The sequence below is a fragment of the Numida meleagris genome, chromosome 2 (genome assembly GCF_002078875.1).
Source record: "Numida meleagris isolate 19003 breed g44 Domestic line chromosome 2, NumMel1.0, whole genome shotgun sequence".
NCBI lineage: Eukaryota > Metazoa > Chordata > Aves > Galliformes > Numididae > Numida > Numida meleagris.
The window spans coordinates 18,774,040-18,789,315 of NC_034410.1; the positions used below are offsets into that span (position 1 = coordinate 18,774,040).

The following is a 15,276-nucleotide window of genomic DNA, read 5'->3' on the forward strand; positions in this document are numbered from 1 at the left end:
TCCTTTCCCACACTCCATCAAACACACTCACCCTCCACTAGTCACAAAGAGCATCCCCAAATCCACCCCTCACCCTCTCCTGTGACTCCCGCAACTCTGAGCAGCCTCTGCTGACCCCACAGCAGCACCTGGCCCAACACCTGGGCTCACAGATCACAGCTGCCTGCGGCACACTGAGGGCTGGGCTGAGCATCCATACTCTACAGCTCAGCTCAGCAGCCGCAGGTAGGAGGCGGCAAGTTCTTATCACCACCTACAACCTGCAAGCAACAGGAGCATCACCCTTTGGGAACCTCCGCTGTAAGCTCAGCAATGACAGCCATGCAGCAGTGCTGACAGGTAGCAGATGGTGTCTGCCACGGAGACCAGAGGGAGACTGAGGAGGAGGAAAATGTCCGGATGCGGATTTGAGATGTCTGCAGGTGTTTGTACCTCGCTTACAACACTAACGTTGGTTAAAATATTTCTAATAAAGAGCTGGTTTAGTTTTGCATGCAAGAAGTAACATTTGTATTACTGCCTTTTCATTTTTGTGGTTAAACTCCCACAGAAATAGAGCAAAGACATCTTTTCATATCTCTAGGCTTTCCCACAGAACTCTGTTTCTCAGAGACAGTATCTCTCTTTCTGTTGATTGTTTAAAGACCATCAGAATACTAAAGGACCTCTCTCTCAAGTCAGGCATCTAAATACAGGCTGTGTTAATTTCCCTCCGCACTTTTTTCCCCATTCAGTTCCAAGAAGCAGAAAAGGAAAGGATACTTATGAAACAGATCTGATCACTCTAATCACAGTATGAGTGGGAGATTTTTTTTTTTTTTTTTTTTGAGACTGTACTCCTTCTGGTGCATTTGATTCCAGGTAATGTGAGACTCTACTGGAAGAAACAATTCCAGTCCCCAAACAATGCAGCCAGTGAGAATGGATAAAACGTTCAGGGAAACAACCTCCATAATGACAGGCACTAATGCAGAACAAGCACGTACACAAAAGTAGAAGAAAAGAAATGATTATGAATATAGACAGAAAGAAAACTATAGGTCGCTGACAGCAGTGTAAAGCACTGCTTCATGCCCCAGTGTTACAATCCTAAGAAAAGGTAGCAGAAACAAATGAAGAAAATGAAGAAAGGAGTATCCGCAGCCCAATTTGAGCAGATCCAGCAATGCAGAACTCGCCCCCAGCTAAGCAACAACCAGATTTGCAACTGTGCTTTTAGATCAACAACTCATTTATTCCCAGCTAGACCACTGTGCCAGCTCCCATGTAATCCCAGCAACTCTGATACGCAACATTAGCTATCTAAATGATAACAAGCAATGAAGTACTCTAAAACAAAAGGGCAAATGAGAAGAAATCAATGAAAAAATATTACCATATACAACAGCTGACACAAAGTACTAGCCTATGTTGCTATGGCTTTGGATGCTGTTCAGCACCACAGCATTCTTGTAATTGAGATTGGAAAGGGTCTCCATGATGTAACATGCTGACATAATAAAGGGACATACATCAAGATGATGGGCACTTCTCGCCTGTCAAAAGTGCTACCGCAGCTTAAATAGACATACCTTAACAGGCTTTGCAGCTGCCTGCTAGCAGCGTGGGGTCATTCAGGGGCTGTGAAACCTGTCTGAGAATGAATAAATACTTAAATAACTAGTCTTGGCACGCTGCGCTGGATAATTATACCTGACAATCTCTTCCATGCCTTCAACCTTGCAGGATTATGTAGGCCTTATCCCAACCTGCTAGATATTTCAAAGCAGTGGTCCCCAATCCATACATGGGGCAATGCAGTACGTGTAAGACACTGCCCTATTTCTCACAGTCACAATCCATCACTACTACAACAGCAGACATCAAGAAAAGAACACATATCAGTTTATATTATTGCTCTATATTTTTGCCTGAGAGCCAGCAGAGGGATGGGCATCAAAATTTCAGGTTCACAGTTCTAGTGAATAAAAGATAAATTTAAGTTTTAAATCAGGATTACAGATACTTAATGTTTTAATAAACTCATAAAAGAACGCTGACAGAAGAGCGGTAGGTGGCTAGCAAACAAAGCAGAGCTGAGAGGAACTAAGATTTCCTATTCTGGACACAATTACTGACTTCTGAAAGGCCACATTCTGACTTCAACAGCCATTTAAGAAGTATCAGGAGCAAAGGATTTTGAGAACATTCCTTAACAGAGCACAAAGTATCAGTCTGTCCCTTAGTCTCAAGCGAGAAACAGAACATGGTTTATTACCTGGCATATTAGCTAAGCATTGTATCAGAGATAACTGAAATCAATTACTTTATTTGCTGAATTGCTGCAAATACGTTAGAGAAGAGCTCTAGAATCACAGAAGAAAAAAAAGAGTTAAAATCTAAAAATGTGAAAAGTCCAAAAAAGAAGAACAAAACTGCTTCTGCTGAGAGGAAAGGTTTACAGAGTACCTGAATAACTGCATCTCAGACAGAAAAACAGTGCATTTGAGAAAACTCAAATATTCTGTAACGTATTTGATTTCACTGGCATTGAAATGGCCAAAAAAAAAAAATCAAGACTAAAGCCACCTTTTATACATAAACATTAGTTTCTTTAGCACAGAATTTTAAGATCTCACTAACATTTGTACCTCACAGTTCTTTGACCCCATCTCTACCATCAACTGCAATGTTTTATGGGATAATTAAGTAAGTACTTCCTAGGAACTGAAAGAAAGATCTTTCTTTCCTTTTAATCCTCAACTTTCAAAGCAAATAACCATGCAGAAATGAGAAATTTTGAAAATATTAATACTTAAAGCAATGTGCCATTGAAGCTATTTATGTATTGCCTTATAAATGCGTGACATTTATGTCTTTATATAAATATAAAATTCAGAAAAAAAAGCAGTACAAATCCTTAGACCTGGGCATTATTAGAGTGCACTCATCAGCCACAGTGAAGGTCCTCTTTAACCTAGTCCTCACGTTATGGGCTACGAAGAGGATTCCCAGGAAATTCTCAGTGCCTTGAACACAGTAATCCACCTTTCAGTATTTGCATTGTAAAACTGCTCAAACCAAGAAATTTTTTTTAATTTGTTTTTTTTTTTTTTTTAAATCTTCACTTCAGGCTTAACAGCTTCCTTTGAAGTTCTGTTTCCCCTGGGAATAGCTGCTGGCCTGCAGGTGCCCTCATCTGCTGCCTCTTTGTTTTCCATCCCTGGACTCCATAGATGGGCCCCGGCCCTGCTTCCTTACAGTAAACCATATGCCAAGTGAGTCAGCAAAATCTGCTTAGCCATTTTCTAGAGAAGCGATGCCTTTAAAAAACAAGCGGACAGAATGAGTATTTTCCTACTATCTCTTCTGTTTTTATTTTATCCTCTTGGTTGCATATGGGATATGATATTAGAATCCATAAAAACCCCAAATTAAAAACCTTGCAAATCACCCTAACAATTTGTCACTGTGTGCTTAAGTGGTATAGCTTTTCTCTACAGTCTAGGTGTTTTCCCTAGCTGTAAGGAAGGAAAATGGATGTCATTAAATTGTTTTCACTAACTGCATGACACAGTTCAACAGGTTTTTGCATATTTTTTTTAATCTATGCTTAACTCACTATCATTTTCCCTCACTGCTGCATTATTCATGTATGTCACCCTTTTCTAATTCCTGTTACAAACAGAATTACAATGACTTTATTTAGGATCAACACTTCCACTTGCAGCATTGAAGGGTGAAAAGTTAAAGCAGCTGCGTCAGTGCTGCCTGGTGCTGGTGTTGGTGCAGCAGCCGCGGAGCGAGCGGCCGCCTGCGGGAAGAGGTCAGGGCACAGGGAGCCAGCAACATGGGCAGGAGTTACTGCCTCACTGCCTGCTCCGTGGCAGACAGGAGGAACTGAATTGCCAGCAAAGACAGAAAAGCACACTCTATAGCACTTCAGATTTCCCGGGTTAGGTTTAGTTTTTATCTTTTTAAATGTTTACTTCAAATATAAGTGACGAATACATACAGTATTTAAATACTACTCCACCCTAAATGCTGTACTGCTTTAGGCACTAAATAAAATGATTTCCATGCATTACAGTCTGATCTGCTTTTTAACATTTGGATCAAGAAACAAAACTGCTCATGTAGTTCCAGCTTTAATCTGTTTTAAAGCACAAGAGTTTTAAATATTTCATGTTGTGTTTATGTACAACTGGAATCACCCATTGTTACAGCGGGCTGATTTTGGCAGTTGCCTTCGCTACTTTGACTGATCGCAAGTTGTTTTATAGTCTCAGATGGTGTCAGACCTAGAGACTGTATCTTATGCCAGCTGGAGTGAGAACATTGGTTTAATATATAGAAAGATAGTTTAAAATCGGAGTTTAGTAGCATTTTCTCTATGCACTACAATGGCAGCTGTGCTAGAGGTCATGAATATTACATAAGGGCTGTCCATGCATTCAAGCCAGCATCAGCAAGCCAAATTCCCATAGCAACACTAGCATAGATTTACTCATCACTAGGAGATGCATCAGTTCATCAGTAAGTGCAGTAGTGCTACCCTGATTAGTCCACAAGATATTATTACTGCAACTTTTCTTTGAAAGACTGTGCATTTACCGATAAAACTTAACACTTCACCTGAATTTCAGAGCAGTCTTTATCATCTTTCCCAACAGGAGAAAATATTCAGCTAACAAAAAGCAACACTGATGAAATTGAAACTCCCGATTATGATCAGCACCAGCTCCAAGATACAAAGGGAAAGGGAAGAAACAGGCTGCTTCTGGGGCACCTCTACTGTACTGATCCTACAGCAGCAGCACTCAACTTCTTTGAAGTGTTCAGCATCTCCTGTGGTTGGCAAGTTCCAACAGCTCATCAAAAAGCTGCTTCAGGAGCTGTTTTTAAATATAGGTCAAAAATTATGTTTTGCAAAAAAACATCTTTAGCTTTCCTGTTCAAGTTTCCTGGCCTGAAGAAGCCCTGTTTATGCATTATATTACTGTATTATTTATGGAGCCGGCCCTTGCTAAATGATCAAATGAATACCTCAGCGATGTGGACTCCTGAATTTATGAAGAACCCTCATAAAACAGGTGGTATAAATGGGCAGAGGCAAAGCTGGCAGCGGAAAAGGAAACAGAACAGGAGATAGATCAGAGATAATGAAATAAAAACCGAGGCAAAATGGAGGAAGGGAGCCAGAGAGAAACACGGAGATCGCAGGATGAAAAAAGGTAGAGATGAGGAGGAATCGATATAGCGAATTATAATATATAAGAAACGGTACTGAAAAACAGCTCTTAGAAAACAGTCATACACCGAGATCTGGCAGACAGCAAAGAAAAAAAGAGACTGAAACGAACTGATAAATGAAGGATAACGAACAAGACAAGCATGATTTTTACAGGTGCAATAGTATTTAAAGATACAGCACAGATGAAAGAAAAAAAGGAAATACTATCTCACTGTATTACTGTTAAAAGCCTCACAGTCCTAAATAAACACAAAGGAAGAACTTGAAACTCATCTGGTATTTCCATACTAATCTGGCACTGCATGCCAACAATAGGAAGTTATAAGCAGAAGTCTTAACAAGTCCTAGAGCATATTACTCACGGGATCAACCAACACTTAAAAGGTAAAGAAAGCCAGTGAAGTGTCCAGGAAAAAGAGATCTTTCCAAGAGATTTCATTACCATATGACTCGTAGGGACTGATCCTTCACTGAAAGGAGGTGAATAGGATATTTGAGGGCTGATTTCTAGAAGTTTTACGTGCCATAGGGATCCACAGGTAAACTTCTACAAGTCTCTTCAGTAAGAACTCTAAGCTTTGACCGTATATACTGCAAATTAATAGGTACATCCAATAAAAGAAAAAAGTATACACATTTTAAAAAGATTATACTTAAGTACACAAGCAAATTGAGTGCTTTTCATGGAAGATTCGGATTCTGATTTTTTCCTAATAAATGTAATTTCTACTGTTGTGTGGAAAAAATCTTTATAAGATGTCTGATGGTGCGCGCTCACATATTAGAAACATTTGTACCACTAACAGATAAGATGACAAACTTTTAAAGCTGAACATTTTATGGACCTGTGATGAGAAATAACACCTTACCTTTGCTTTTTCCAACTGTGCCTGGGCCTGTCGTTCTGCCTCTCTCCGCACTGCTTCCCTGTCTTCTTCCAGAGATACATCGGAGTCGGATGGACGGCTGGTGTAGGAGTCCGCCGAGCCCTGCGCAAGGAAAGGAAAAATAGTATCACAAGTTGTTCTGGAATCCCAAAAAAAGCAGAAGTGATTATATACTTTGTCCTTCCTCTTACATCTGTATCCCTGAAAACAGAATAACTGCCAAAAAGGGAATGACACTTAGTGAAATTTATCTAAATACATGTTTTCTCCTGGAGAACTTCTGAAGTACAGGTGTCTTCCCTCGTGTTGCATTTCCTGCACTATCCCTGCGTTCTGATCTGTATGCATTTTAGTAAGCTATGCCAGTGGCTCTATAGTGTTACAGCAGTGGTGCAGTGCAGGGCTGAAGGACACACATCAGCTTCAAGGATGGCTCCATAAAAAGGAGAACTCTAAGCAGTGACATTATTAGCAAGGTAACACATTTTTACAATCAAAATGCAACTTCACTATCAATAATTACCATGACACAACACTCCTGCTAGCAGATTAAATCTCTGCTATGCATTTTTATTTTAGGGCAACCTCTTTACCTGACACACTTTCCCCATTAGAACTGCAAATGGCTCGAATCCATCTCTACCCCTCAGCAAAACATGTAAATGACCATAAATCAACTTCTCGCTAATAAAATCTGTCTGGACTCAACACAGGTCCACATATTGCCACAATGGAAGCAGTCACAACGCCAGAACAGCTCTATAAATAATGACAGCTCTGATTTCCCTCTGCATCTCCCTGCATACAAAACAGAGTTCTGCTAATTCAATTAGAATGAAAACAACTGTCCTCTCCACACCGTGTTTTTTTTTTTCTTCCCTCTCTGCAACACACAGAATATACGCCAATAACGAAAAGACAGGGCTTACACAGATATCAGAATTCTTCAGACGTCCTCCTTTGGCTCTTTTCAGAAGCCTGATCCAGGTGGCCTTCATTAGCCAGACAGCTCAGTTATTGTCCGCAGCTGCAGCGCCCGGCACTGATCTCACACAACATGTGCACGCTGAGCACCGCAGAATCACCGCTCCTTTCCTATCCATGCTCTGCTGCGAGAGCCTTTCTTCTCTTCCCTCTGCCTTTCAAGCTTGCAGCCTCACTGTTTCCAAGTATTCTAGTGCAATTAAATTCACAAATTTTCTCATGCCAGTTAAAAAAAAAAAATCAGAAAAAAAAGAAAATATCCACACCACCACCAAAAAAAGCTCAACTTGAATGATAAAAAGGTAAAACGCCAGACTTCAGGTAAATGTTGTGAGAGATGCTTCAATTGATAATAACTGAGGTCGATCACAGAAAAATACCTAGGGCTTTTTCATTTGGGGGGGCGGATTTGGCTGTTAAAAATAGTGCTTGTAAGAGAACCTTTTAAAATCCTGTGCAAAATGCATTCAGTGACATTTGCAAGTGCAAAGTTCATTTCATCTCCTCCTAGATTGGCTGGGGGTGGGGTAACGGGCTGCTCAGAGCACTGGGCATGCTCCATCCATGCAGCCTTTTACGCAGATGCTCACATCACACCGTGCTGGTAGCCTATGCCAAATTGCCATTTTACATCTCAAGGGTAAACAGCTGGAAAACGCGAGGGAAAACTGGACAAACTGGTACAGCGTCTCACTGCTGTTGCACACGTCTGCTGCCAGCCCTGCTCCGTGCTACGCAGAGCCCTGAATTCAGAAATGTGCCTGTTGAGCAGGACTTAACCCTCTCATCACCGCTCCTGTTTGTCTGACATGGGCAGATGAGAAAAGCAGGGATGCTGTAACATACCGCTTAATGCATAAATATTAGATGCTAACAGGGCAAAAGGAAACATTTCATTTCTGTATTTTGCTTTCCATCCTTTTGTAAGCTGACATGGGAATAACATACAAAAGCACGATTATCCAGAATATTTACAATTCATTGACAATAAGCAAAATTCTGGACAAAAAGAGATCCCTGGAGCTTGACTGAAGGGCTTGCCTTAAATATGAATTCACAGTTACAAGAAAAATAGAGAACAGAGATCAGAGCTGAGGGCAGAGGCTGTGCACCTGCAGCAGCATGTCAGCCTCTCCCAGGAAGTCAGAGCCCTTCGGCCGCCAAGGACCGAGTCCTGCTGCAGTTTGTATAGTAACAAAATTACCCCATCACAAGGGATGCAGCAGCCTACATTTAACTGCTATTACAGCAAACAATAGTTGGCACTAAACTGATAGTTTAGAATAAAGGTAAATTTAACTTTCACAGTTTTATTTCCCTGAAGCCCATAAGAAACAAGCTTAAAGTTTAATAACCTGTCTTTTACATCAAGGAGATTACTCTCCATGGGATATTTTGCTTAGGAGTCCAAATACATCTACCATGTTATAGCGATCTTCGAAAACTAAAATGCCTATTGAATTAAAGCAAAAGAAGCAAAATATACTCAAATTTTCCTTGAATTTTGTAAAATACATTTTCCATTAGGAAAATGCCAAGAGTCACTGTAATCTTGTAAGGGCATTTCAAATGTATCTATTGTTTAAAACTTCCCTTTATCAAGGTGTTGAACCACTGGGGCTGTTGGAAATCAGTAGTAAAAGCTGAGCAGCAGCAAGTGGCCAGAAGCTCAGTGTAGATGTTAAACACTGGTACAACTGACATGATAGTGACCAGAGGTGAAAACCACTGATTTTATCAGAGCTGTATCAAAGCTGAGGCTGTTATTAAGCCCCATGACTCCAGCCCTAGCCTCTGGGACGCCCCAGGGTCCCCCAGCATCCGTTGGCTGCAAGCTGGGCCACCACCTCTTCCAGCTCTGCAGCAACACACACTGCTCTGACGGAGCATGGCATGGTGTAGCAAATCGGCCCCTAAGCAATGTTATCTCTAAACAAGGGGAAAACAGCTGAGTGAGCCATTAAGCTCGACACTGCCATCATGCAAGTGACAGTGTGGGTGTTAGCTTTTCACAGCGGTTCTATGGTGAATGCATCACATTTTTCACTGCTGAAGTGGCGTGGCTTCACCTTTACTGTTGTTAATCATGTCCAGAAAGGATATTGCCTAAGGTCCTCAACCTATGAGAAAGTCACAAAGTACAGAAACATAATTCCTGTGTCCCTAAAAGGGACAAGATGTTAGGTCAGAACTACTAACACTGGAATTTCGTCTTCCAGCCACAGAGATAATTTGCAGTGCTGGTCCTGTCTTGTGTTGGCTGCAATCCCAACACACATCCAGAAAGTAGTAATGATTCAATTTATTTTAATTATATTGACAAATCATATGAATTAACATTACATTTATTTCCCCAGTGGGACAGACATGGTCATATAAATTTTCTATGGAAAGCAGAAGTCGGGAGCTTCTTCACTTCCTGAATAAGGAAAAGGAAAGAAAAACAACAACAACAAAAAACACCTGAAGTCTGACATCAGGAGAAAAGGGGAACATATAATACATTTTATAAGCTAGTATTTTCTTAATGAGCTAGGAATGCTTTCAACTGCTTGTATCAAAAAAAAAAAAAAATTAAAACTTAGATCACTGTAGTTTCATCGTAGTTTTTATCTAAATTGGAAATAATCTGATTACTCAAAGAATACAGAGCCAAGTGCATGTGTGTCATCCATTCACTACAGGTAAGGAAACTAGATTACCTTCCTGGGTTACACTAAGCTTTAGAGCTTGCTCTGGAGACCAGCATGAGTATTCTCCCATATGCTTCTGAAATTCTGAGTTTCTGCAGGTCTTCTTCTCATTCCACTGCAACAAGGAAGAGCTGCAGTACGACTGCTATGGCCCCCAGTTCCTCATCTTTCACAGGAAACTGTCTAACAGAAGTGAGACAACTCATGTTAATAATTAACCTATCTATTTATTCTCCCCTTTTCATCCTTCCTTGGTATGTTTACAAAACACATTTGTCTTAAAAATCATTTCCTGCTTTAATGACGTGCTTGACAAATGTTTATCAACTGTCTTACCACTTACTGTATTAGAGTAGATTCTATATGTCAGTGGATATTTTTGTTTATTTGGATTGGTTTCTTTGTTTGTTTGTTTATTTGTTTTAATATGAAGCCATACTTTTCACACTGTTAATATGAAATCATGTACTCATATTTGAAGTCATTTTTCTTCAAGACCATACGTGTCTTATTTTTTGCAGTAGAAGTGCAACATCTTCCAAAACTGTGTCCTCCAAGCAAGAAAAACTGCTTTGTAATTATGATTTTTGTTGTTATTTTCCATTACTTGTAGGTAGAAATCCATTAGTTAAATTAGGTGGTGCCTCTAGAGATCTTATTTTTCTTGTTAGTTTTCTTTACCACCTGTAGCTTTGATCAGCACAGCGGGAACTTGAGTACAGACTTTGAAGTGTTACATTCACAGCCCAAATCTGTTGATATGTTTGGCCTGTAACTGTAATCAATTCTCTCTGGGTTAATACAGCTATCATTACACTTGCAAATTTAGTCAGGATTTTTTTTATATTATGCCTTCCTCATGAAAAATAATAGTGATCCTATGGGTACACAGTGGTTCTCTTTTGGTTGGCAACATGAGCTGAATATCGTAAGGACAGGTAACTTTCAAAACTCACAAATATGCTCAAATAATTATCTTAGAATGATCAAACAAGTTTCTTCAAGTAGGAACTTTTTACATTATTACTTATTAAATGAAGATGTGAAGCAGTGTGGAAACACAAGATTTTACAAGGAATAAGGTATTTGTGAATGCACACAGAGTCCTCATCTATAATGCTACATTTTTCTCCTAGATGTATTTTTTATATCTTTACTTATTTAAAGCTGAAGAGAATTTTAAATCCAAAAGGAATCATATCTTCATACCTTCATACCTTGAATTGTTTCCCCTTCTAGCACACTGAGACTTGTGCTTTTCGTATTGATTTAAATAGTCAGAATTTATACAGAGATATTTTTATCTTATTTTTATCTGCTTATCTTCTAACCTTGCAGAAATCATCAGAATGGCATCACGTGTCATTCTATCAGTACATGATTTGATATAATATACTATCTCCAATATACTGATGTGTTACTACTTCTGGAGTGCCAGAAAATAAGGCAATAAGAAAAAGCATTGAAAGATTACTTCTGTAAATCCTGTAAAGTACTGTGAAATTTTCAATTCATTTAAAAATCTTTAAAAGCAATGGAAAACAAAAGGAAAATGCAAAATAGTGAAATTTAGTATGAAGAGAAACTGCTGCCATGGGCAAATTTCTATAATATGCTAAAAGAGAGTATAGATTTATGGTTTCATCAGGGACTAACCAACCTGCTACCTATGGGCCATGCAATTAGAACAGCGCCATCAAAGTGCCTCTGGTTGTCACAGTGGCCAGAGTTGGTGAAGGTGAAACTGCCTTATTTAGGAAGATTTACCTAGACCTCTAAGAAATGTCACAATTTTGAAAGATGTTGAAGAAAGCACAAAACACAACTCTGAAAGTGCCATAAAATGTCACATGGATTGTAGAATTGACATAAGGGCAGCCTTTTTATGGAAATATCTTAGTAATTCTGATTGTTTTTGTATGCACATTCGTTGTGTACAACTAACTATAGAAATATATTGAGAAAAAGGAGTGAGATCACACATTCATCTAGCAGGAATCCTTGACTCCTTGATAAGGGCCATCACAGCCTGGCGAGTCCTCATGCCCTCTGGCCCTTGGCATGGCCAGAGCTTGGCTACTTGCCCACTGCACATCCATTTTCACTTAAATCCTGTAAAACCTGTTCTCCTGCAAACAGTATGTAAGGAACGTGAACAACTCCTAGAATAGTAACTGAAATGTTTTGTTGCATTTAAAAAACAAAACAGTCTTGATTGGAATTTTGTTTAGTTCTTGTTTTAGAGCAATTTGGGCATTGCTGCAGCATCTGCATCCACAGAGGACCTTCACATAACAAGAGGAGGAAATTTTAGAACAGCTGGGAGCTGTAGGGTAGTAATGTGATTAAAAAGGATGTTATATAGGAAACCCATCTTCTCTTTACTCTTACCACAACTTTGTCAAGCTTAATTGCAGCACCCAGCTGGACACTAACAGGTTTCCAAGATGCTAATACAACCAACAGCTGGATGAAAGCAGAGTTTTTTAAAAAAGCCCTTTGGTTTACAGAAACCTGGGTTTGGGGCATTCGTAGACCAGGGGAACACAAAAAAATAAACAAAGTCCCCCACAAAAGTCACACGCTAAAAAAAGCCTACACATTCGCACTAACATTTTCATAGTGTCAGCCCAAATGTTTGCTTTTCTGTTGTTGCTTCTGTAACACAAAGCAGTATTAGTTTGAATTTTCAGTGGAATGACGGGCTTGTTGAGGTCACTGTTAGGAAAACTTTCAGCAATATATGCAAACTGTTTCCAGGCGGGCAGCTACGGACCCCACAGCCACAGCTAAACTTTGTCCAAATCCATGGGATGTTCTGGTGTACTACAGTTTACCATTTTTTTCCCAAAAAATATGAAAAAGAGACAACTACTTGAGACACTATTGTGCTAAGTACAGTCAAAGTGAATGACAAACCCTGTTAAAAGAACTTGCAGTCTAAAAGAATGAACAAATATCAGGAAAGAAAGAAGAAGAACAGGATCAAGGTAGCAAGTGAAATAGAGAATAAAGCATTTTAACCATTCAGTAACAGCATTATGACTCATCACTTGCATAACCGTGGTGGGTTGTTGTTTAAGTAAGTTTTCTATATGTATTATGGCAGAGATTAGTTCTGCAAGAGCCTCTGAAGGAGGATAAGCTGGTAGATCTCTATATTCTGACAAAGAGATTCTCCCACTTATTAGAAAAGAGAAACTTCAGCATGCTTTTTAGGAGTAAGGTAATTATAGGAATCTTAGGAGGTCTTACACCTCATTAAAATATATCTTATCAACAATAATTAAATAATTGAAAACTTTAGGTTTGGGGTTTTGCTCTTTTTAAAGAAAATAGGGAATTTATTTTTTTCATCAAGATAATTAATTTGATATAGGATAGAGGAAGAGCTTAAATTATTGATGATTTTGAGCTGTAAAAGTCAGAGCAATGACAGAGGTACGAGATGTTGCCAGTAAAACGATTCAGAGATAGGTGTCAATAAGAAAAATACACCAAGGAAATGATTGCAAGCTGCATGAACTTGAATCATCTCACTTTTGCCTCAGACTGCCAGCACACAACTGATCTGAACACAACTTGGTTGACTCATGACAACTTCTTAGAGCTGTGGTAATTTAACCATATGTCTAAGCCCTTAGGCAAATCAAGATTATTACTAATAACAAGTTGAATTGTGGTGCTGTTTACTGAAAAAGAAGCAGGTAAAAAATTGGAAGGTTTTCAGGAGAGAAGAAAATACCATTTTTGACTGTATTAATCAACAGCTGGTAACACAAAGGAAGGATTTCAAATTGCAGAAAGACAACTCAGAAAAAAAGCTTTTAAATATATAACGTATGAGTCGATATACAAGAAAGAACAGAGAGAGACAAAGATTAGGTCAGCCACAAAACTGCAAGGGCTCTTAATTAGAGAGGAAAAAATGGAAAATTCATCTGAGATGACAACAAGGAAACAGAAAGTCAACTAGCAAAGGAAAGACTTTACACAAAAGCATGGCAACCATCATCTCAATTTGTCTCAGCTCACTTAAAAGTGCCAATTTAGATTCTCTGTTCCAGATTTTTGGTATATTTTTATCTGCGATTTTGGTTCAAGTCATTAAGATTTTCCGCATACTTAAAAATAACTTCCTTTAAAATTTAGTATGAAATGCTGTTAGCAGTGGAGAACTTTGAAGGAAAAAAAATATTTCCTTTGCATTTCATCAAATTATCTCTGTCTGTACAAGCCCTGCTTGATTTTCTAATTTAACCTTTTAAATCTACTCCAAATAAAGAATAAAAGATTTGAGTTTTTGGTGGGTTTTTTTGTTTTTGGTTTTTTTTACTTATTAAAAACGCTGAGGTTAAATACACAGAGTGAAGTCCATATTCAACTATTTCAAATGTAACAGCTGCTTTAGAGATGTGTATTTGCTTGTTACCTTTCATTTCTATACTGTAAATACGTTCAACTGATTAACTAATTATTTTGTTTCCATACATCTCTCTGAGATGCTTTGGCAAGAGTGCACTCTGAAGAAGCTGCTGTCATAGGTTAGTTGTCAGAAACAACATTTTTCTACCTCTGACAAGTTTATTTTCCAGTTCACCTTCCGCTACTGAAATCTTGATTTTTCTAGTCATTATCTTGTGTTAACAGCAATCAGTGGCTGTCATGACATGAAACACTGCAATTTGCTCACTGCTTATGTGAGGAGAGTTTGTCTTATCAGCCCCTTTGTTAAATTACAGACAGTGAAGACTGAGGAATTAATTAATGAAGTGTTCCCTAACTGAGAGTCGCTGAGAGCTCAGGCTCATCAGCCAGCCGCTCGGTGGTGACTCAGCCCAGGTGCCTCAGCGGGCACAGCCATCCCTGGGCATCTGCAGCCCCGCTCCATTACTGCCGGGAGCACCAAGCGAGCTGCGGGCACGCTGCGCGGCACGGCTTGCTTCAGGACAGAAACGCTACGTACAGCGCATGAATTCTCCTCAGAGGGCTACATGTCAGCTGTTTCCAAGTGTATCACAAGCTGTGTGGGTCCTTCAGGTGTTAGCTCCAGACTCCAGCCTTAGGCATGCCACTTGAAAAACATCAGGACTGGCTCATTACACTCATTACCTCTCCTCCAGGTCTTGCAAAAACTGAAGCAATCTGCCTGCAGTCTTTCTGAGACGAGGCTCCTTACACCCCACCTAGGTATTACAGGATTTCCTATAATTAATCTCATCTGATTTCAAGAATACATCAAAGCGTGTAATACTTCCTCATCAATGCAAAAGTCTCTCTGGAGAGGCCTTTTGTTCCTCTTGTCTATGACAGACCACAGTAATAGTCTTGCTGAATTCTCTCTTTCCAGTATTTTCCATCTTCACAATTTTTCTTCTAAAACCAAAATACTCCAGTTAATATCAACCATTGAGATCCACTGGCTCTTTCTAACTTCAAACCTCACGCACCAGGCCAAGATGGGAAGGGTTCATGTGTG

General features: G+C 39.4%; 1 protein-coding gene across 9 annotated transcripts in view; it reads right to left on the reverse strand.

The window, feature by feature from the left end:
• The window catches only part of CACNB2 (calcium voltage-gated channel auxiliary subunit beta 2), a 237,209-nt gene that overhangs the window by 75,993 nt on the left and 145,940 nt on the right, over nt 1–15,276 (reverse strand). For 6 of the 9 annotated variants that reach the window (XM_021388978.1, XM_021388975.1, XM_021388976.1 and 3 more), the window contains one exon: nt 6,103–6,222. In XM_021388978.1, the coding sequence (XP_021244653.1) occupies nt 6,103–6,222 (120 nt within the window). Of the gene's footprint in view, nt 1–6,102; nt 6,223–6,713; nt 6,747–7,049; nt 7,618–9,806; nt 9,969–15,276 lie in introns of those variants that run through there. The other 3 variants (XM_021388983.1, XM_021388979.1, XM_021388982.1) reach the window with 3 other exon arrangements.